We start from the raw sequence: 25,200 nt of genomic DNA, 5'->3' as shown, positions 1-25,200 counted from the left end.
CTTGGCAGTGTTGTCAAAGTGTGTTTCCTTCAGCCGTCATCTATCTTTCCTTCTAAAACAGACCTTTGCCATCGTTTTCTCGGTGGGAGCAAGACAAGACAAAGAGAGGAAGAGTGAGACGCGAGCTGGGGAGAGGACAAGGCTGAGATGATGCAGGCTTTGCACACACACACGCACGTACGCACACATGCAGGTGTGTGTGTCGGTGAGAAGTGTGAGTGAGGTAGGCGCGAACAAAACCGCTAATGTATTGTGTGATGGAGAATGTGGAAAGGAAGTGAAGAATCGCGTGCAGGCAAGCCTCCGGTGGAACGGGTGGAGGAAAGTATCAGGTGTGCTCTGTGACAGGAGAGTGTCAGCGAGGAGGAAGGGAAAGGTCTACCAGACAGTGGTGAGGACAGCCATGATGGACGGCTGAGAGACAGTGGCTCTGAGGAAAAGACAGGAGGCGGAGCTAGAAGTGGAGGAGATGAAGATGCTGAGGTTCTCCTTGGGAGTGACCAGGTTGGATAGGATTAGAAATCAGAGAAATCTGACAGATTGTCGTGATTCCGTTCCTTCATTCCGGCATTCTAAAATCCTGATTTTGATTCCCGTGTCCGCCTGCCCTGCCTGTTTCTGGATGTCGCCTGCCTGCCTGTCTGTTCTGTTTGTGACCTTGGCCTGATTTTTGCTTGTCCCTATCCTGATTTGTCTGCAGGTTAGGACTGACTACCTGGTGTTGACGAATAAAGCTCCGTTTCTGGATTCCACCTCTCCTGTCCTCTTGCATTTGGGTTCTTCCCTGCATTGGCCCGTGACATCTAATGCATGTTGTCGCAGCTCATTTTCACCCAAAACATATTTTGATAGTCCGTAGCTCTTTTCTGTGAGGCGGTTTCCGTATTTAAATGGCATTGATATTCCTGTTCTGGGGTCTCCTCTATGTTCAGACAGTATATATTTGTTTTCACCTTTTTAGCGACACTTCAGAATCCAAAGTAGTGTCTGGGCTAATCAGGCGTTTGAGTTGTATGCAAATGAGGGATTCGGGTTAGGGCTGGCCGAGGGCCATGCAGGCCACCAGCCGAATTGTCTGAACATAGGGGTGTCTATTTCAAAACGTGCCACATGTGAAAGACGACAGCCCTGTTTGTTGGAGACACCTTATTGCCTCACTGGGATGGGCTCCATCTTTGGTCGCTTGCTTGCTTGCTTGTTACGTCAGTAACCCAGCAAACCCTACCAGCCTTCTGCTTCTATTCTTTACTTTATGAACTAGTAAGACCTCCGCTCTGACATGTTTTTGTTTTCTTTAAACAACTCGGAATGTGCACGAAAAGAGTATTTACGAGATCAATCTGCCCATTTAGTCCTTCCAGTTCTTCATCTGCGGTTGGATTCAGCTCACGACTCCGTGCAACAACTCGGTGTCCCGACTGGCTCGCAGTCCTGTCACAATCAGCTTTATTTGAAAGCGTGAACGGTTTGTAACATGTAAGTTTGTACACGAGAGCATTTAAGAAAAGATCCACCAATTTGTTAGATTACGCAGCAGAACCGTCTTTTGTCGTGCAGTCATAATCTGTGTAGTTTCAATATAAATTACGTCTGATGTTTGTTGGTTTGATATTTAAAGATGACTGAGAAGTAGTAACATTAAATGGACTAGTCAAAGAAAATCAAAGTGGTTTTGCGGGATGGGAAAGCCTGGTTGATCTTTCAGCTTTTTGATTGATTTGTATTTGCTGTAGTGTTAACTATAGCCATGTTCCTCAGGTCTCTTGAGTGGCGATTGATCTCCAGGTTCAGCTGTAATGGACTGGATTAAAACCTTTCACACATCCCAACCTGGCTGAAGTGCCATCTTTTCCCACAAGCAATTGTTTCTCTTTAACGCTGAATCTTCTGGCCGGTTTGAGAGTTTCGTTACATTTGAGTTTTCAAAGGTAAAATTTGTAGGTATTCATTTTTGTTTTTACAGATCTAAGACTTTACTGAAGTTCTTAAATTATCATATAAAAATAAGAAGGAACAGATTTTTTTTTTTACTTTGGAGGCATCAACAATGACAAAAATACTGTTTCTATTAAAACTAGCAAGTTTGAAACATCGTTGAACAGCCAAAGATCCAAGACGGGATGATTCTCTTCCCATCTATTCATCCCAGAGGGAATTTCTTTACACAGCTAAAAACAAAAATCTTAAAAAAAAAAGATGTGGAATGGAGTCATTAGAAATCTCATTTCAGAGTTGAAACAAAGGCTTCAAGATATTTCTCAAGGCAGCAGGGGAACTTAGATGTATAAAAACGGTTTTAGAGTCTGCTCACTTTTTGGATTAAATTGAGAAAATCCAGCGTTTGTGATAATTCTCAGCTCTATGAGGTTTGTTCATGCTTAAAACAAATGGCCATGATGCCTTTAACCAAGTAATCCCACACAACCACTACCTTGTTAAACCAGCCCACCCTGACACAAAATAAAGAGAGACTGGGTCATGCTGGAGGCGAGGAGTCCACCAGACCGGTGGACCAGGGCGGTGAATGATGAAATGCAGTCAATGTTTAAAAGCTATTAAAGATCAACGTCATGACGATACTATTTAGTTCCAGTTAGAGGAAATATTTTATTGCTAGAGGCTATTTTATTTACTAAATGGCAAGTTTGTGGCAGATGAACAAAGTGAGTGTAAACGCTTACATCCTTTGATTAATCCCAGAATGCTGCCATAGCAGAATATTAAGAACAAAGCTTTGGAACGAGACGCTCGACAGCGGGATTTGAGTTTAATGGCCACAAAGAGTTGTCCATTATGCAAATGCCACAAACCGGAACTCATCCTTCTAAATTACTTGGACAATTAACTCACTTTTTGTGGTCCATATGTATGACAGGGCTGTTGAATACAGAGGCTGATATGCATATGCCTGTAAGAGTTTACAAAATGAAGGATTAGCGGATCAATATTCTATTATTCTGCATCAGGCCTGACGCAGGATGGACAATAGGAATAAAGCCATATTTGATTATATTATATTAAAATGTAGAGTTACGCCAGACAGAGAAATCACATCGCACACATCAACTCCGATTCACTTTTACTTTTCATGGTTGGTGCATAAAGATACCAAGAACAATTTAGGGGGTCTGCGCTCACCGAGTGCTTTTCTATTTGCCTTTTATTATAATATTATTTTTCTTCTTATGATAACAATAACTTATCATGTGCTATACCTATTTCACTTGACCAATCGATCATTCTACAGGGAGACTTTAAACACCTCTCCTTTCCTGTTTGTTTCTCATTCAAGGGGATTATAAATCCTTTCATGATAATCAGTGAATATTTGGTTGTTCATCATTAAAATGTTAAAACGGCAACAAATGTGATGCCGATGGTTGTTTAATGAATTCAGTTAAACCACATGAATAAAAGATGCTTAATGATTAACACCCGTGATGCACGATTCTACTCTTTATTTTGCATTCTGCTTACCCAGCTGCATTGAGGTGCGTGCCTGGTTAACCGTGTGTTGACTGGAGCGCAGACAGTTCTTCAGCTGAGCCGCGGCAGTTTGTGGCGAGGAGGCGGGACTGACGGAGTTGACAGAGTTAGCTGAGTTTATCAGTGGGGTGGAGGGACGGGGTAAGGAGGGCCCCGGGAACCCAGGGGAGGCAGGGTCAGAGATTTTACTTCCCATCTGACTGCACCCGCTTCCTCCTCCTCCTAATGGACTGGACAAACATGAGCCTCGAGAAACTCCAGCTCCAAATGGAGCCCTGCAGACACAGAGAGATAGAGACATATTGATTCATCACTGAATGTTTATTGTGACTGAAAATGATAACTTTTTTTCTTTTTGTCATGTCTTAGGACCATTATTCTTCCTCATCACAGATGCATGCGTGCTGTGATGTCAGAATTTATTTGTAATCAAACACAGAGAAGCAACTCTGTGTTTGATTACAGCCTCACAAAGCGGTCGTCGTCTCTTAGTCTCATTTAGTCTCAGTACAAAATGTTAATGGACCATATTTACAGAGCAGGAGCTTCAAACAGTGTTATTATCCGAGAGCTGGGCAATTAATCAAATGTTTTTTTCAATTCCCATTTTGGCTTCAAACAATTTTGACATCAAGAGAACATTAATTGAGATTAAGTGATTACTGTCCTACATTCGTTTCTCAATGATGCTCTCATTTGGCTCTTGTTTTAAATCCAAATTCACCTCTTTTCCACAACTGTGTGCTTTCATGCCTCCCCATGAGCTCAAACTCAATATCAGCCAGGCTGTGGTGGAAAGATGACGGTAAAAGCACAGCAAGCAGTGAGAGAGCAGGCGGGGATGTGAGTTATGCACTGTGGCAGTTCCAAAACCTGACACAAATAAGTTAGTGGTTTTTAAAGTGTGGTGTCTGGACCCCCGGGGGTCTTTTCGGGGATTCCAATCGATCCGCAGCAGAAAGGGAAGTCACTTTTGTTTGTTTTTTACAAGGCTTACCAGGTGGGGACCCAGGGTTAAAGATATTTTGAATGGGTTTTATGGTCTATCTTCTTTTTTTTCTAGCTTCAGGGTGCTTAAAGTGAAAAAATGTTTCAAAACGACTAAAAGACAGGCAAAAACACGACAGTTTGATGTATCAGCTCTGACTGTCTGGCCAGAGCTTAAATGGTCTTACTGGTTTCCAAGTAGGTTCAACACTGAAGGAATGAAAAACAAATCACAAATCCTTTATATCACACAGACCAAACTGAAAGACAGGAATAAAAGAGTCCAATAAGGTGCAGAGTGATTGTATGAAATAATCATGATTCAAATATCGACTAAAATAAACAGAGGTATGTATTTTTTTCTCTATGACTGAGCAGCATTCTGTCAAAGTGAGTGATTTGATTATTTGGTCAGTGAATCAGCACACCGCAGTGGCCGACTAACATGGAGCTGCAGACTGCAGAGTGCTGAATGGCAGAACGGTTAGCTTAACATTATCGACTTGATGGTATTCACACTCTCACGGCCGCTCATCGACTTCCTGTCAGACACATGCGGAGTTATGGCTTTCTTTGTGTGTGTGTGTGTTTCTACCAGCAGAAACGGTGAGGGTACAACACACGCACACATGCACGCAAACTCTTTTTTTAGACTGCTTAGTGTATGGAGGCTTTGCTATAGAAAAAACTATTCCCAATTGTGTGTAGGAAGATGGGTTGTGTAATTTTCTCATTCAATGTTCGCATAACTGGAATTGCAAATGCATAAAATAATGTCTTTAAGTTTGATGAGGTTTTTGTGCAGGATTCTGCAACCTTGTAGGAATGAAAGTCTAAATCAATATATTACTCATTTCAAGTAACTGTGCAGACAATACGTACATAATATTCGGGGCATTGGGTTAGCCACATGGCTGATTCTGGCAGCCATCATTACCTTTAAGACAATTTCACTTGATAAGACAATCATTCTTTGGGCCAAACTGCATTCTGGAGTCATCCCAAATAGGATTATATCTGGATTATTCAATCAGGATAACAAGAATTCATTCATGAGACATTATATAGAATCAGAGCCACAACAAATATAGAAATATTCAAATTGGATTGGATTGACCTGCCTATTTGGCCCCCTGGATTGGTCTAACACTACTGTGCGTGTGCGTGCGTGTGTGTGTGTGTTTTTGGCAGCCTCTCATTATCATGTTGAGAAATTCCTGCGCTGCACTGCAGACAAAGAAGAGGGAGAGGTAAGGGGGGAGGAAGGGAGAAAGAGAGAGTATGCTTGCGTAAAAATAACAAATTGCCTCTCATCTGATTACTCGCCCATCCCGCCTCTCTTTCTCTCTTTCAGATTGTGTAACTGCAGAATGAGACGCAGCCACTCATATCCAATGGAGAGGGACACCTGCTGTTTCTTCATCTCTTTTCTTTTCTCATCATTTTCTCATTCCTTTTTCCTCACTCTAGTGCTTTTCAGTTGTCATCTATTTCAATTTCTTCCCATCTGTTTTTTTTTTTAATCTCTTCTACCTTTTTCTTTTCCCATTGCCGTTTTCTTTCTCAGGCCTTCTCATGTTTTTCTTGGATGTTTTTTCCAATATGTTTTGCTCTTTTTTCTTTTTCTATTATTGTAACTCTCCCTTGCTTTTATTTCTTCCCTCTTTCTCTTTGACTGCACCGTGGGGTACAATGCAGACTATAAATGAACAACCGTTGCAAATGATTTTACACACATGGGGAAATTTAGCATAGTTAAATTGGCAAATATGATTCAGAAAACAGATTCTGCCATTTTATTGGGCTTTTATGACTTGCAGTGGTTATCAAAATTAACAAAAGATATGATGAAAGATTAGAAGGACAGAGCCAATTTAATCTGTTTGCTGTTTTTTTTTACTTCACACGTTGCATTCGGGGTGTACCCCGCCTCTCGCCCGTACCCAGCTGGGATTGGCTGACACCCCGTGACCCGCAGGTCGAAAAGCGGCTGTAGATGAGATTATCGTCTCATCTACAAGACAATGGATTTAATGGATGGATGAAACATCCCAGGTTTTACTTTGCCTATTAAACACATTTTTTTTTTTATTAATGTGATCCAAATCAGACGCTTATTCTTGCATTTTTGCATTTACATTTACATTTGTTTAGGGTAGAATTATGGGCGGACTAGACGATGAAGCAAGAAGACGACATTATTACAAACATTCGCAACAGAACATTCGCAGAGCCTCAGCCAGCTCAAGGCAAAAAATAAACCCCTCTCTTGTTGGGTGTGCCTTTATGACGAGAGTATCGCTAAGTAGATGGTGGTAAAACAAGCACAATTACATGTCGTAACATGAAGCAAAATTGTTCTGCTCAGCCGGATCTCTATTTGGGCTCAGTTGGAGTCAGGATATTCCTGTAACAAAAATTACAACGTAAAACACAACTACTATGTTGGTGCTTCCTCTGCTTTACGGGAGGATAAAATTAAAGGCTTAGGATGGTTGTACTGCTTTGCTGGGTTCATTATGAGCGAATCAAGCAAACTGAATGATACATGAAAAAAAAATCTGCTGTTTGAAAGTGAATATGTAAATAATTTGACTGGTTTCAATGCAAAAATAGAAAAAAATGTTTCACACCAACCCATTAGCCCTCACACTTGGATTAAGAATTACATTTACACTAAAAGAGCATTGCAAATGTGGCCCGACCCTGAGCTCGCTGACCTCGACACAGGAGTCACATAGTTTCCTGGGAATACACCAGAGGCAGCGGTTCTCAGCGAGGTGCCTTTGAACCAACCATCTTGGCACTTCTCCGTCACCCGGTACATCTCCCCTTTTCTGAGTTCAAGCTCGTCGGCCTTCTGAGGTTTGTAGGCGTACAGAGCAAGATATCTGTGGACAAGAAAGGCAACAGACAAAATGTAATGTATAGCAACGCAATTATTATAAGCCTGCATCTTGTATTACTTTTTATAAATTAGGTAAAAATATCCACAAAGTAAACCAACTGAAAAATAAACAATGATTGAACATCTGAGACAGTGCTAAATTTAAAGTAGCAATGAATTGCGTGCAACGGGACCAAAGAATAAAAGCCTTTTCAGTGTTGCTCCTTTATTAGAACAAGCGCTGTTTTTATCAACAACAACATCTTTGCCAGGTCACTAAGAGAACTTGTCCTCCCACAATACAACATGACTTTTCCCAGAATATTTCAGCATTTGTTTTGTTTGGGGAAAACTGAAGTATCTGACCATTTTTATCTTTGAAAAACCACAAGATTTAACCAAACTGAAAATTAAAATCCTTGGAAAAAACACGATCAGAATAAGAAAGAGTGACTAAAAATCCAATCCAGGATGACACATCCTGCTTTAATGCTCCATCATAGGCTGAGAGTGAGAAAGTCTGAAAGAGCATTTGAGTCACTTCTCTCTGACATGGCGATGCGACCACTACAGGTGGACTAAATGATTTTCCCAGCCCTAATTGTATGGCATGGCATGAATGGATGCATAATCAATAAATCCTTGTTTACCTGCCACCTAAACAGCTCCACAGACAAACATACAACTCAGCATCTCCCTATATGAGACTGTGTTATGTTAATGTTTATTGCATCAGTGTTAACATATAAATGAGCTTCTGGTCCTTTCTCCCCGCTGGGGGAATACAATACGACCGCAGAGTAAACAAGCCCTGTGTGTGCTGCCTCCACGTTGCCATGGTAACAGATGTAGGGACTGTCTTCTGTCTCCCCATGGCAACAGGAGCAGTTGCCAGGTCAAGATGGAAATGCCCGCCTTCTTTGATTGATACACACCTGCAGCATCTGGTCTGAGTTTGTGCATTTCAGTTCATTCTGACATGTGCTTAACATACACACCAATGTCCTCTCATGCTTGTTGTGCAGAATAATGTGAAACAAATTAAGAAAGAATATTAATAAAGTCATTTCCTGTATGCTTTTACCTTTATCATGTATTCTTTATGTGAAGTTTAGATGTTGTTTCATTCAGTTCTGGTTATGTACAAAAACCTTGTGTGTATGTGTGTTTAAAAACTTCTATTTTGTAGGTTATACTATGCACGCTGACAGTATTCTTGTACTCAATCGACATCCTAGAGGCAAGATACATTCAACGCACACCTTTATACAATTGAAAGCAAAACTATTCGACTCAAATTCGATATTAGGCTTATTGACAACATGCTTGCATTGACCAAATCGAATGACACATTCAAAAATAAAAATGAATCTTTCCCCATATCCATTAAAAAGTGCTGCTTTTAATGACTGCTGCATTCTCCAAAATTATTCAGTCCCTGAATAGCATCCCTCATAAAAGCTAACATTTGCAAATTACATGTTATTAAAACATTTCATAGACTTCATTTAGCAAAGTTTATTCTCTGAGGATGGAAATTTACATAAATGCCCGAACTCCAAGATGTTCACCACTGCTAACCCAAAAGCAGAAAGAAAGTGAGCTCCAGTAGCTAAAAGGAATCTAGAAGAGCCTTTCTGGCCTTGCAGAAGCGGTTTATCTGGAGAAGGAATAATGAGGCACGTGCTTATAAGAACACGTCACAATGAAGCATGGCAATGACCATGTATCATGTTTGCAGCAGGTCAAAGCAGCAAAAGGGTACGGTATCTGGAAATCACTAGAGAGGCTTTTCATGAAGAGCTTTGATACCTTTGAGACCGCAGCAATCAGTAAAAGTAGTGTTTTATAGAAAATCTGGGGGAAATCTGTTGTATTAAGCTTTTCAAACTATTCTTGTTTTATAAGTTTTATTTTTTTTGCAAATAGCTGATAATATTTTTTTGTATGTAAACCTAAAATGTAATGGGAGTGAATAACACTTCCGATTGTACTCCTGCACTCTTAAGGGCCCCTCAATAGCATGACCTCTGTCCAAAACCGTAACCCTAATTCTGACATCGGAGGAAACAAGCGTCCTAACTATCCCAAAACATCCAATGTCCTTGCTCGAGGTCTAAGACGTACACACGGACATACACAAACACAAACTCACCTCGAATACCTTTTTGTTAGGTATGGGGTAAATTCATTACAAGGTAAATTCTAGAACAGTCTCGCTCAGCATTGGCGTCTCACCAGCCATCTGGATGTCAAGAGTGGTTACTTTTCTACAAGTAGTAGTGTGGGTAAGCAATGCATACTGCAGTCTGTACAGCCCTAGCTTTTTTTTTGCTTTGTGAATTTACCCATCCACTACAATGTATGTATGTAAATTTACACAGATATATATATATAAAAAAATGAAAAGCCTCCTGCAAGAGATTCTGGGAAGCCAAGGGCTTTAAGATGCTGATCGTGTCATTGCACATTGTTTCCCTCCCCTCACTCTCTTGCTACTGTCAACTGTCTGTCAAATGTTGAATAAAAGCTTGACACAAAACGTGTACAAAATGTTACAGTTCAGTCATTTGAAAGAATTATTTCAAGAAAAAATATCAAACAATAGCATTTTTCTTTTCTTCTCTTCTCTGGGTACCGGAGGAAAAAAGAAATTCTTTTCAGATGTTTTAGTATTTGTATCGTATATAGCATAGAGATATTAATTGTCAAATAATTGGCAGATTAACCAACAATAGAAAGAAGATCAGCTGTAGCCCCCGGTATAAGCCATGTCTGTCCTATTGAGATCCTTGTTGTGAAACTGTAACTGCTGTAAACTCACACAACTGAGGGAAAGCTGTGTGACTGTATTTTTGTTTTCTGATGGGGATTTCTTCCTTGACCAGTGGAGGAGTAAATGCAGTTGCAGAGGTGGTGGAACGATGCCAACAACTCTGGGCACAAAAGAGGAAGTATTTTTAAGCTGCTAGGAGGTGGGTTTTAAGATCATGTGGGTCTTAGGCACATATTCACCTTGTTGAAAAAGAGAAAACAAAGGGATTGTAGGATGGAGCAAAAAAAATAAAATAAGACACAGGTTGGGGGGGGGGGGGGGGGCGAGCTGAGAGCACCCTGAGGTGTACTCACATGTTGAGGGGCAGCTGCACCTTGGCATGCGCCAGTAGCTCAGAGGTGATGGATGCCACTTTAGGGGGCACTAGTATCCCTGCCGAGGAGGGAGAGGGACCTGGGTGTGACGCATCCTAAAGGCACAAAGAAAGACAGATACAAACACAGAGGGATTTCCATTCACGATAAAATATTACTTGCAAAACGTGGTCCGAGGTGTGACTATGAAACCCATTCATTCTAGGTGTGCGTACGATCAGAGGCAACAAATGTAATTCGATGCAAAGGGCTTTTTTCTTTTTTTTAATTCATATTGATCTTTTAGAGTAGGTGACTGAAAAATGCGTTTGTGAAATCGGGTGGATAAAGGCGATTGAAGTGAACCGAACTCTGGCTGATGAAATGGAATCGGCAGATTCTGTGTATCTCTGTATTCTCCGCATTGGTTGGTGTTGAATCACACGTGCAGAACAAAATGTCCATGATGATTGCCTCAAACGCCCAATATTAAGTTATTGAAATACCAAAAATAAATATTTCTTCACTGAATTTACAGAGGTACAAGTTCTAAAAGCCATTCAAAATTTGACTCAAACATGCAAACATCCAGTGCAATTAAAATAATCAATAAGTAAGTGCAATAGTATCAATAACAGGCTAATGTAAACCCAGTTTAATCCTAAAGCTCTGCACAGGACAGTCAAGTCAAGTAACTCATATACTGCACTGAAGTACAATTATGAGGTACCGGTACTTGTACTTGTTATCAACATATGCTTCTCTAGTTTAGTTATTACCTATTAAATATGTATTTATTAAGCAGAATGTATACACAATATGTCACACTGTTAATGATTCAAGAAGTAACAAAATAAAACAGCTAATATCTCCTATAGCACCATAAATCAACTCTTATTGCTTTGCAGCAAAAGCCAAGAGAAGTCTCTGAATTGCAATATTGCTACATTTTGTACTAACTGCAGTGTGTGTGTGTGTGTGTGTGTGTATTGGGCTGCTGTGTGTACCTGGATGCGTGCAGCAGCCCTGGGGTCAGAGGAGCTGATGAGAACAGGGTGGGAGATCTCCATACTGTGTCTGTTGTTGAGCTGGGCGGCCCTCTGGCTGACGGACAGCGCTGAGAACGAATGCCTCTTCTTGGCGTTTTTCTTCCCCTCTCCTCTCCGATGACCGGAGCCATTTCCATTGGATGGGGAGGCGCAGGGGGAGGGGCCAGGAGAGCAGGGGCCCAACGGCGCTGGCTCAGAGCTCGGACCTGGGACACTAGTCGGCATGGGCTTGTCGATCTCCATCAGCTGCTTGGCTGTTTCATTTAACTGGGAGCAGAAGGGAGGCGGGTTCAGTTTTTAGACGTCAGGCCGAAGTCGTTCACATCCAGCAGAGACAGTGTTAGAAACGGGTTTTATTTTTCTCGGCATATTTTGGTTGGCAGCTTGTCAAACCAGCAGCATAACAATAGTCACTTACAACAAGTGGTCTGCGAAAACACACACTCACACTATCTCTCTCTGTCATATGCTACCACACATGGCATCCCCCAAACAGGAGCATCCCTTTGCCAACGCTATCTTCTAATCTCCTTTGATTTTGTTTCACTTCATTTGCATGTAAAATGTGATACTTTGTAGGTTTCATTGTTCCATTTAAAATACAAAAACACATAAGGACAGGACATGTGTTGACAATTAAATCATTTTCAGAGTTTATGTCACTTACACTCAAAATTAATCCACCCAATTTAACTTTATGCACAATGATTTCACCAAAAACCCATTTTTGCCTGATTAAAGTAGTCAATTAATTCAAAATAGCACAACATGACTGTGAGCTCAACAGAGCCGGAAGTTGAGGAGTTGTCCCAAACAACGCACAAATCACAAACGTGTCACTTGGAGATCTGTAACCAAACTCTTACAGTGGACCACAATGGCAATAAGATTTTTTTCATTACGTTCCCACTCTAAACATTTTTAATTGCATGTCTGGACTGGGCTATTACAGTCTTTTAGTACCGCTGATTAAATGTAGGTAATAAATGTAAAACAGTGTGTATATAATCAGCTTGATGAATTGTATGGTTACAACTGTGTTATGTAATACTGACCAGGGCTTGTAATAACGTTCTGCTGCTCACTATAAATGCACTTTTTTGGAGTTTCGGCTTCCAAACAAGATTTGATACAGACAATGCATCAGGTCTGTCTGGTTGATTTATTTTTTCAATACTATAGTCACACCTTGGATTGACCCAATTTAAATTGGGTGAAATTGTTATCAGCACTATCAAAACGTGACAAGAGTAGTGTGCCGACAAACAGCATGACCTTCTTTGTCTACTGGAGCTGAGTGTGAAGGGACCTTTGTGCTCTTAATCTGTGCTACTCATTCATGGACGCTCAAGGGATCAGCTCAAGGTTCACCACCTGCAAAAAAAAGCAATTTATTACGAGTGGAATCCAGCTGTGTCACTGATACCTTCATTTCGCTGTATACTTCCATGTGTCTCATTACCCTCGCCGAAGGGGAGGCGAGGGTATTGCAATTGGGTCCGTTTGTTTGTATGTTTGTCTGTTTGCTTGTCTGTCCGAGCGCATAACTCAAAAACTAGGAACCCAATCGACTTGAAATTTTTACACAAGCAAGGTTCTGTCCGTGGCTCGGTCCTCCCCGAGAATGGCGTTGATCCGGATCTGGATCCAGATTCTAGAATTATTTTTACATCTGGAATTGTGCCTCTGCTGTAAACTGCCACTTTAAGAGGGAAGGACACAAATGGCATGATGGGAAAAAGAGTCCAGAAGGTGTCTTGTAGTACGTTCCGGAGCAGCAAGCTAGAGCAGGTTTGGCCCCTCTGATCCGGAAGCCCTGTTTACTGTCTCACAAGATCGAATAGTCTATTGAAGGCGAGGGTCTGCAATCTCTGATTGTCTTTCTAGTTCTCTTGTTATAGCTGACTCTTGTTTATCAGCGTGGCGTAAAACAAATTGTGAAAATGTTCGAATGGGTGTTCCACACACGTTCAGTTGAATGGCAAAGCTGCAAAAGTGTATGAAGTCGATAGATCTAGCCATAAGTGATCTATTATGGCATCTCACCAACGGGGTTTTCTGCCCTGTGGCTGTAAGCTTGGTATTAAATCGAGAGCAGTTATTATTCGGAGGCTCAATGACCCATAATTAAGTGTGTCTGACAGTTATGGAGCTTTGTGGTAGTTTAGGTAGTTTTACTGTCACATATTCCATGTAGCATCCAATCATTCATCTGCAGTACATACATAAAATGAGCCTCGTGCTCATTAATTCTACTTTCACACTGCTTCCCAATGTTCCTGCGCTACCTGCCGCTTGAAATGTGACACCGCTCTCCTCCTCAGCCTCACCCGTTAGGACCTTTAAATGTAAATTCCTTCATGTGTCCATGTTCATCGATGTTCCACAAAGGAACAGTGCATGTAAGAATTTAATTCCAAGCAACCTTTGAGAGGAGTGGCTCCACCTAAAAACACGATGAGAGTGAATTTACGGGATGCTGTGGCTGGGGTGAAATTTTACAGATGCTATTATTACAAAAGATGATTAAAAAAGCAAATAGCAAGACGGACCTCCTTTCTAGCACCAGCCTCTATGAACACAACAAGAGCATTGATTTGCTGCAACAATGCAGTAAATCAATGCTCTTGTGTAGAAAGTCTTGGTGGAATATAAACTGAATGGTCTCTCCTACACACACAGGCAGAGGTCAGCCTGAGACAGGGACGCACAAACATCTTCAGTGTCAGTCCCCTGACAAATTTACATGGCAATCATGTCTGGTTAGCGGCGTTAGCCTAACCTCAAATTCTTCAATAATCCCCAGAGATAAAGTCAAGCATATTTGTTTCTGTGTGAGAGTGTGCATGTGTTTGTGTTTGTGTGTGTGAGTGTGTGTGTGCACGTGAGAGCAAGATAATGTGTTTAGGACCGACCTGGCTGTCTATGTTGGTGTTGTTTCATTTCCATATTAATAGATATGCTAATCATAGCAAAATCATATGCTAATGAGCATGATGGATTGATGCAGCAGATATAACTCAGTTTGCTCTCATGGAGCTGACTACACAGTGAAATTAAATACGGAGACCCCCCCCCCACACACACACACAGAAAGGTTAGTAGGAAACACTGTTTGTGTCACACAGAGAGTTAAACCTGCAACAAATAGCTGACTAATTGATTAGTTAATTGGAGAAAATAAATATTGTTAATCCCACGATTAATTGATCTTCTAGAGGCTGGTTCCCTCCAAAGTTTCCATCAGCCTAACAGTTTTATCTGGCACAGCCGCTGATTGTGTCGTTCAAAAATGATTCCCAAACTTTAAATGGTATGGAACATGACTCGCTGGCTTGGAGCAGGCATGGTTCAAAATATATGTCAATTAGAAAATATTCCATGCCTGGATGTAACCCTTAAATGTACGTATCACTTTCTACAGAGCTTCACTGTTAATAATGCTACTTATTTTTCAATAAATTAGGATCAGATAAATTAAAAATGAAGAAGAGAAAAACAAATATTGCGTTTGGGTAGAATAGATTGAGTGAAATGATAATAATAGCCTGATAGAAAATAATGAAATATCACCATCTTTAATTGATTAAAATATTTATAGTTTTCTTTGATCACAATGTCAATGTCAGTTGCAGAAACGTATCTAAAAAACAGGATAGCATTGATGAATTAAGAATAAGAACATTTGGCATAGGATTAAGATTTGCCATCTCTTACTATAAACAACCACACTCATATTGCATGCATGATGCTGCTTAAAGGATATAAGAAGGAGCATTTGTGTTTGAGAGAGGAGATATTATTCGTCGAGACAATGCATCACTTGGTGCTGTTGGCTGAATGAAATCTCCAAGGTCATCTGTTGAGTGTTGAGCTCACTGTGCGCTCTGTGCCCTCTCCAGGTAGCACTGAGACCCTTTCTGATGAGCTCCTTTCTGCACTACGAAAAGGAAAACGCCAGCAAGATACATGCCTGCTCACACACAAACACAAACACACACACATAACTAGGGGCAGGTGTGTGCCGACTCCCTCCTGCAGAGACGTGGGATGGGATGCATTAAGTGAAACAGAGGGAAAAGAGACAAGGTTATATGGGACATTGGCTGATCCAAATCCCAATGGGCAATGAAAAAAAAAAAACTGCAAACAAATCTGTGCTGAACTCGTCTTTTATTTGCATGAATCAGCCTCAGATTTGCCAAAATCAGAATCAGAATACTTTAGTGATCCCCGAGGCAGAAATTGCTTTTTGTACAGTACGAGAGAAAGGTTCTCACAATAAAGAAAGAAAGAAAAGCCCCTTACCACAAATACAAATCTGGATATCAAAATAAATAATATATATAAAAGAATGTCAATGTTGAACTTGAATGCAGGAAAACCCCAGAAAAAAAGCTCCAACAAAAAATACACATAAGCAGAAAGAGCTGTTGTGCAACTGGCTGAATGAATAGACTTAACATGAGGTATATACAGTACAATACTTAATAATACTTACCATGAGGTACAGTATATACAGTATACAGTATAATACTGGCTGCTGATAGCTGAACAAACGAGGAAAAAATGGACCACAGAAACTATTAGAATCCAGACACGGCATTACGTTAGTCAAGAGGCTCCCTGCAGGTTCGACCAACATTATTATCTTTTGTCCTAATGGTGTGAGATACGGCAGCAGGAATCATAATGCTAATCCTGAAACAACTGCAAACAGTAAAGCTGCCGCGTGCAGGAATGTCTCTCTAAGCAGACATGAATTTAGATTTGTGCCAACCTGTCCACATACAACCCCGATTATCAGAAGGTCTCCGTATTTAATTTCACCGATACATTTCCCCTTGAAGACCTTTCGTGTTCTTTCAGCCTGGCTCAGTAACAATGTGTGAATGCATCTCTTCAGTCCGATCATGGAGATAGAGCCAAGGTGATTTAAATCCCTTTCCAGAGCAGTAATATCCATCCTCACAGCATCGTGTCTGGCTGTGAATGTCTTTGGCCTCTGATGAGGCCTTGAAACACAGCGAGGCGTTGCTTAAACTGGTCTTGTTGGTTTGTAAACCTCCTCTCACCACTACGCTGAGCGTGATACACCAACGCAGAATCTTCAACGCTATTTTTGGGTTTCGAATATCTGCTACGGAGACAGATAGCAGCACCCACTTCACATGGAGAGGCTTGCCAATCACACTCCACACACTTCACACGTTGCAATTTGAACCATTTTGGTGGTATCCGAATCATTTGCAACCCTCTCATTACCAATCTATGTATCCAGACTGCCAAATATGAACAACAGCAGTCTGCAGTCACATCTGAGTGGCGCGACAACGGCTCTGAGAGGCACTTCATATCCCATAAGACACACACAGATCAGCAGAGGCCCAGCTGGGCCCTTCTCATTAAGCTCTCACTGCACACGCACACACACACACACACAAGAAGCCCCTGCTGTGTCAGCGATGGAGTGGTCTACATTATTGATGGCTCTCTATCTAATAGGAACCCCTGTGGGTCTGTGTGTGTTCGTCCCCTGCTTTTCTACGCCTGTGGCTTAATCATCATCATCACTTGAGAGAGTTGTTTGGTCAAACTGTTAATTTCAGGGACATGACTGTGTAACCAAGAGTCCAAGCCTAAGCAGACTGGAAACCAGGAGGGGTATTTGCACGTCACAGCAGCAGTGTGTGAGTAAATAACACTGTTCATAAAATCGAGGGGAAATACATCTAAGACACTGCTGTGTTTGTTATTGCATGTAAGGTATGGAATATTTGCGTGTCATATAAAAGTAATATAATGTTTAAAGGATGAATAATTCCATTAGTCTCTAAGAGAATGCACACTGCTCTCGCACCGCCAGGTCTCACCGCATGAGGTTCTCGTCTCGACAAACACAGTACCAGACAGTACCTTGCTAGTTTGAGTAAAACCGCCCATCAGTCTTCTGCTTTTTTGGGGCCAATAGAGAATTGGTGTTTTCACAAATTTTTACAGGCAAAGAGCAAAGAGAGGAAAGAGAAAGAAAGACATTCCAGTTTATACCAACGGCTGACAAGCCTTAAATGGGATCCAGAGCAAATTGTGTGTGATAATTTTAAGTTTTACATGTATTAAATTAAAGTATAATTCACTCTTGACAGGCACAAAGTTAAAATGCTTGTGCTCTTGGGGACTTATCATTTTTCTGAGAGGAAATCATTTTACGGACCATATTTGAAACCTTGTTTCAAATAGAACTGCATTTGTAATTGCCATGGATTGCCATGGAAACATAATCTGGTAAGTAACCGTAACGAATATACGAAAGAGCTGCCAGTTTGCGACAAACAATAAATTGTGTTCATTCTTTTTTACCAGAATCGTACATCCAACTCAGACAGGGCACAATGTAAACTAATTACACCAGCTACAAACATTACAGTAAGGATAAAAGTAATCAGCATCATCAAAATTAAAATCCCTCAATGTATAACTTCAAATAGAAGCAGCAGTATCTGGTTTGGTCTTACAGTTTAGATAAGAACTGCATTTTCACTATGAGTCAAGACACATTACACAACACGATGTTGATGTGAAAAAAAAAAGCCAAGGTTATTACCTCTTCCCTGAAAAGCAGATGTGCAATTAATGCTATAATAAAGGTATGTCTGCTACAAAACAGTTGTTATTTTCATCAGTCTTTTTTAATAACGTGTTTGCATTACATAATATGTTTGTGTGTGTGTAATGTCTGTGGGATTACCTCCACATAGAGTATGGGGAAAATGCCGATCTTGTCTCCCAGCATGCCTTCTGCCCAGTTCTCGTCAACCCGTCTGATTACTGTCAGTACCTCATCCTGCAGAAAGGAAATGTGTGAGACTGTGTGTGAGACACACGCACACACAAATGTACACAAACGGTGGGTTCGCCATGTGCGTCCAAATTGCAAGTTACTACTGTGTCACATTTCCTGAGAGTTCAAAAAGAAAGAATGTACCGGTATGTAATGAAAGTGTTTCGTAAATATTTTCTGTGTTTGTGAATATTTTGATCTGATCCAGAGGAAATTCAGTGGTGAGATAGAGGGCCCCGCCCCAATAACATCGGTCAATAATCAAAGGAGATAATCAAAGTGATCCAGAATGAACCAAAATGTAATCATCCGTTTCTGGTAACATTCCCAACATTTCCTGAAAATCTCATCAACATCTCTTAAAACTTTTAAAGTTATGTTTCTAACAGAGAGACAAACAAACAAGCAAATAAACAAACAAACAGATAAACGCCGGCAAAAACATAACCTCCTTGGCAGAGGTAATAATGTCAATGACAGTCTCAGGACAATTCAGGAGACAATGCTAAATGGACTGCACTTATATAGCACTTTTTACACTTTCGCGGTGCCCAAAGCATTCAGTCACAGTCAGTCACACTTCAAAGAGAAAGAAGACCGATGTGACCCGAGTACAAGGTGTGCGCTATGCAACAGAACTCTGCAGTAATAAACTCTATTGTATCTACAGGCACACACATCCACCTACGAGCAGCCCCACCAATTAACAGCCATGCTTCTGTGCATTGTGCTGCTTTCATATTTACACTGTGTGTAAGGTTGCACGGGTCTACTGTATTGTCCATGCATAAAACAGATAAAACAAAAGCGTTACTATTCTCAACAATGCTATTTCCAATACTTATGTGAACACATTATGTTTATGGCTCATCACACACAATTCCACTGGCATCAATGTTGCCCGACTTCTCACTTGGATACAAAGGTTGTGGCTGGACCATTAGGGATGGAAGCGATAATACTGGCAAATGACTGTGTATTAGTCATACTGAGTAATTGCCTCTCCTACTGAGAAAACAATATCACACACACACAGACACACACACACACTGGTTCTGCATCACAACACCCATACAGAACACCGCAGGGCCATAACATTCTGTTTAAGTGTTTGGCTTTGTTGAATCGCTAATCTTTCAACCTGCCAATTAGTTTGGGCCTAAAACACAAAGGCATTTGATGAGTTATCTGTTAATCAGCATGAGAAAAACAAGGTGTTCAGATGGATGCCTACCATTTACGTTACAGTGATCAGTCGTAACACATATAGTGATGTGTACACTACGATTTAATTATCCTTCTCCCTCCACAGACTCACTTGGAGAGCAAAGGCAGAGTGCCTTTGTCAGCATTCACCACGAATGAGTCTGCAGGAACAAAAATGATAAGCTCTGCAGAACAGAATAGGACATAGAATACAAATGATTGCTTACATCAAACGCAACTTTGATACAAACTTCTGAAGGACAGAGTATCTTCCCTAATCTTGTTTGAGCACCATCCTCTTGCAACTCTGGATGATGTTGAGCAGCCAAAAAACCCTTTATCCCCCTCAAAACATGTTGGATTCACTTTGAAATTACCCACAGTACTCCTACCAAACTTTACTTGGAGAATGTTTCAGAACGTCCTGATGATAATTAGTCATAATCAAAAGTGTTTAGCAGTGCGATGAGAACGACAAGCTGCAGCGGGATTCTCTGAAAGGCAGCTTTGTTAAAAATAGAAATATAAATGCCATTTAAACACTTGCATGTTCAAACTTTATATCTGTCAAAGCAACTTTACGCTCTCCTCCTTTTCCAGAGATGAATGTCTCAAATCTCTTTCAGTAAACGCACTGCACAAACGAGACTCACATGATGAGAATGAATATACAAACTTCGGAACTCGCTAATAAAGAACTGAAAAGAGCCATTAAGACATAAAGACATCCTCCAGTTTGATGTATTATCTTAAAAAAACAAAACTCAGGAAACAGATAAAGCAGCACAGGATGGATGTGATCGATTACACAATAATTATAATTATAAATATTTCTACACAGCAAAGATGTATTCCTCTTCGCTTAAAAAAAAACCCAAAACAACTGAGGCTTGTTTTTTGTTCCAACCTTTCAACTTGATATAAAAATCCAACACTTTCAATACAAGAACAAAAAGTATCTGAATTCTAAAAATGTATCATTAAATTGACAATGTAGTTTTTAACGATGTCTTGAGTCAAATCCTTGAGCTGAAATTCTTATTCTTTCAGCAATAAACAGGCAAATTGTCAAATGTTAAAAACATTATAATAAAAAAATCCTTCTCAAAAGCACTTCTTTAAAATATGAGCCTAGAATGAAGACAGCTGAAATGTGATGCTGCTCCAGTTTATACCTCCACATCATGGAACCGATTTTCCAGGTTTCTCCCGTCATGAATTCATTTCTTCGCGATAATGTTAAATATTTTATGTTATTGCGCACTAAAACGAAACCCCAACGCCTCGAAATGTATCGCTCGGTTCCTACCCTGTGAACGGCGGTAGTGTTTAGCAGCAGCAGCTAAAGATCTGTCTGGCTGGGAACCTTTGCTGCTATGGGAATAAGACTATGGTACGTGGGAATGCTGACCACATTACATTATTTACCAAACAGAAAGAAGAGGGCGAGAAAAAATATGGGGTAAAATGAAAAACTGCAGGTCCTTTGGGAGAACACTGTGAAGAACATGCACTTTGCAGCATTGTGAGAACCAATCCAAAGAACAAGCAGTGATAAATTATTAGTGTCCTACAAAGAACCAGCTTGCTTTAACACCGCAGGTAAGTATTTTCCTCTAATACATTATTTATGTTGTTGTAAAATCTGAGTACACCATCTCCCAATCTCCTCACCAATTCATCCATGCAGCATGTCCATACTTTCACATTGTATTTATCCTTAATCTGATATAGACAAAGTGTCTGCAGGTGACAGTGTGTGTACAGTGTGTGTGTGTGTGTGTGTGTGTGTGCGTAAGAGCAGATGCGTTACCTTGCTGAAGGCCAGACAGTCTTTATCTTGATCTTTATCTTTGACCTCAAAGTCGTAGAGCGCTTTACCCTGGGGCGGAGTTTGACTCAACGGACGCAGCAACTGGATGTAACTCGCTGGCAAGAACCCGTGGCAACCGTTGAGCTCACCATGATACCAGTTGTCGTCTACCTTGCGTCGCAGGATGATGATGTCACCCTTGGAAAATTGGAGATCGCCTGGTTCTTTGCCTTCATAGGAGTAGAGGGCTTTACCGCAAGGTAGCGCCGGGATACTCTGAAAAATACACGCATATGCTCATTAATATAATAATACACAACTTACGGTTTTATACATACATCAATACAATGCAGAAAATACTGTGTGTTGTTCTGTTTCTTATTATGGTGAGGAACAACATGGTTACATAGTGATGATGTGTGAAATTGTTGTCTGTCCTAAAGTGACAGCAATAGAAAATTTGCACTTTTTCAAAACAATCTTTATCATTTGTGAGTAACATGTGCAAATGAACAATCCTTAAATTTCTGTCCATATTGCCTGCACCCAGGCTAATTTGTCCAGGATCTATGGCTATTGACGGCTTGTACCACGGCTTGTAGTTCTACATTGTCCCCTGCCCACTTCTACAGACACAAACAGCATAGACATCGGTGGAAGTGTTTCTTGGACCATTGAGATGAAGTGCAAAGGCCTTCTGAGCAATCCAATAACAGCCTGTTTCTCTGTGCAACCATTTTCAGACATATATGCACTTTTCTAATGCATAACCATAAAGAGAGGTAGTTTGAATCTCAAACAAACTGAACAATCTAAAATTCTGTTGTCAGTCAAAAGTTTTGAACCACAAGTTTAGAGCACTCACATGCAGCTGAGAGCAATATAGTTTGCTTCTATTGCTTAACTCTATCGCCTCCGACGGGCAGAAGAGATGGGCAGATTACCCGATAGTCAACAGTAGGCTGACAGGTGTATTTTTACATGAAACGTAGCACACAGAAGCATTAAGTGCCCCTCCACAGAGGATAATAAGCTTTGGTGTCAAATAGTAGTGCCACTGATCTGAAATGATGCCACATAACTGCAACTCATAAACCTTGGTGGTGACGATGCCCTGATTTAAACAGTGAATCATAATTATTTTTACATTTTTTCTAATATGGAGTGGGCAAGGGTGACATTTGAGCCTGAATGTCCAGAACAAATTATGAAACAAGAACATAAAGAAAGGCATAAATGAGTCAGTGATTCCCATTATAGTAAGTAAATTAAGCAAACTGTGTTTAAAGATACTCAAAACAGTGGAAACTCAAATAAGTTGCAAAACTTTGGCCCTGGAGACAATTATTTGGAGCTTGGATGTTTGGGTACATGCTACAACTTTTGTTCTACCCCCCCCCCCCCCCCCCAGGAGCATGTGAGACCTCACTGGTTATTAAAATCATTGCCAGGTAATTGCTGCTTCCACCTTGGGTCAAAAACAGTAAATCAAAAATAAATCAAAAATATGCCAGGGCCATGTGATGCAGGACTCCCTCGAGCAGAGTCAACTTCACCGGTTTTGCTTTTCACATGCCAAGGACAAGAACACACTTTAACACACAAGGTTGTATTGAGGTCAATTCAAACGTAAAAAATACAAATAAAAAAGACCCTATGCAAGAAGTCTGGTTAAGAAATTCTCAACATAGTAGAAGAAGGATGAAATATTTTTTTTAGCAGACATATCAAGATACTTTGTGTTGCAGATACTGTTTATCTATTGAAGCTAGCTCACAAACTGAAGTTGGGCTGCCCTGAGGATTTATTATGATGAACCTTCTGCTGCAGCTCTTTATATGACAAATTTCCATCAGCATCGACACATTATTATAGCAAAAAAAAAGAAAGAAAAAAAGACACAACACTGGTGTTCATTTCCACCACTGCAGAGAACTCCAGTAAGTGAAGGAATGAGAGTTTCAAAATATCTTGCAGCTTTCAATATTAAGTAATACTATTTAATACATCTTACAGGAATCTTTTAAAACAGATCAAATGGAAACATTAAAAAAGTCAGACAGAGACACTCATCAGCCTAATATTAGCTTAATTGGATTTCACCGCCAACTGTTCAGTGTAAACAGCATCAGTGATGCACCAGAAATGAAATGAAAGCATATTTAAAGAAAGAGCTGTAATCAAAAAGCAGATTAATTCTCTAAACAAACCGGATAATGCAGCTTCTATCCTTTAGGTGAAATGCAGTATACATTTCTACACAACCATTGATGCAGAGCTTCATTTTTAGGCCTATATTTTCTCCTATGATATATTTAAAAAATATTTTCTGTTCTGCTTGCATAGAACAACAGGCAAGCACTGCAGTGTTCAGCACTCTCTTAACATCGGGGATGTGATCTTGGAGGAGAAATGATCCAAAAAGGGAGCTGATCTAAGAAAGCCAGATAAACAATCATCTGTGACTAAAGTTTTATTCAAAAACTACACTAATACTAAATACAACACACATGAACACGCATTCCTTTTGTACTGTCATACAAACTTATTCTCCCCCAGACTCTAAATGGAAGAGAACAGCCAGAGGCACCACCGACTTCATTGAGTTCAGTGGTGATGCAACTTGAGGAAAAACACACTGCTAATGCTACTTTAAACTGCCACAGCCTCAAACTACAAAACCTAAAGCATGGGAGTAAAGTCTGCAGCTGTGAAATAAATGCCGCTGACGCCGTTTCTGCATTTTACGTTTTTAAATGCAATTTAATTTGCACAAAAACAAAACACCTGTAAAGCTTACCGGTCCTCTAAAACAGACAAAATTAAATGTTGGCCACTAAATGACTTAAATTGATTTATTTTGTGCAAAACAATCATCTTCCTCAAATTAACATGTTGGGGGATTACTTTAAATCTTTTCTGAAATCACTGTTTGAAAGATACTAAATGATGGATGTGTCTTAAAGTGTGAAGAATGACGTTTTGATGATGTGCTGGCTTTTTGCGATGATAAAATGGGCCCCTTTCACATAATTACACACTTTTGAGTGATGATCTTCTTAATAAAGGTAAATTTGCTTTTATGACTTAGCATTGTCCAACGTTCTCAATGCATTTTTATATTCGCCTTCCATTCCAGCAAAGCACTACTTTATTACTGGTTTTGAGAGTACTTTAAAGTAGCTTTGCATCCTAAACTGACATTAGTCTGTGTAATTGTACAATATTGCTGAGTGCTGTTTGCGTTTTCATCCGTCTTCTCTGTATTCAGAAAATATTGCTACAACCTGCAACACTGGCTTAGATCCATTTCTCAGAACCCTGTGTTTCCAGTACACATAAAACATATTTTCAATTATTCTGTGACAGACAACAGGAATTCTAATGCTATACATGGATTAAAATCATCGGTTACAGCAATGCAGGATTTAAAGAGATTAGATAGCGAGCAACAGATGACTGAATGTTTGTGACTCCGGTTTGAATACTTGGCATTTGAATGACCTGAGAGCATCTCTGACGAGGCCAATGCTATTTTCCTCCAGCCCAATGAGCGAGGGGGTCAATGTTGATGTTTCTTGTGTTTATATCGCTGTAAAGGTCGCTCTATGAATATTCTGCTGGGTTTGTTAGGCATTGCAGTATGCTTGAAAAGAACCCACAGCTCAAAACATTTCTGTAAGTCTTGACAAGTAAAGGAGGCAGATTTAGTTGATACACAGAATTTATTTCATTTTAATTTACATAAATTGTATAAACTTACACATTACCATATTTATGTCTACTTCATATACTGTATAAT

The 25,200-nt window shown here is 40.2% G+C and overlaps 1 protein-coding gene across 1 annotated transcript in view; it reads right to left on the bottom strand.

Moving 5' to 3' along the window:
* Positions 1–25,200, bottom strand: part of LOC137902087 (E3 ubiquitin-protein ligase SH3RF3-like) — a 67,760-nt gene that overhangs the window by 6,906 nt on the left and 35,654 nt on the right. Inside the window, exons 2-7 of the mRNA XM_068746141.1 lie at positions 21,399–21,674; positions 18,287–18,382; positions 11,497–11,805; positions 10,490–10,605; positions 7,194–7,364; positions 3,478–3,761 (exon numbers count right to left, since the gene is read on the bottom strand). Of these exons, the coding sequence (XP_068602242.1) occupies positions 3,478–3,761; positions 7,194–7,364; positions 10,490–10,605; positions 11,497–11,805; positions 18,287–18,382; positions 21,399–21,674 (1,252 nt within the window). The remainder of the gene's footprint in view (positions 1–3,477; positions 3,762–7,193; positions 7,365–10,489; positions 10,606–11,496; positions 11,806–18,286; positions 18,383–21,398; positions 21,675–25,200) is intronic.

The sequence above is a fragment of the Brachionichthys hirsutus genome, chromosome 12 (assembly GCF_040956055.1).
Source record: "Brachionichthys hirsutus isolate HB-005 chromosome 12, CSIRO-AGI_Bhir_v1, whole genome shotgun sequence".
NCBI lineage: Eukaryota > Metazoa > Chordata > Actinopteri > Lophiiformes > Brachionichthyidae > Brachionichthys > Brachionichthys hirsutus.
The sequence above is the reverse complement of the archived record's forward strand: the minus strand, read 5'-3'. Positions and strand labels throughout refer to the sequence as shown.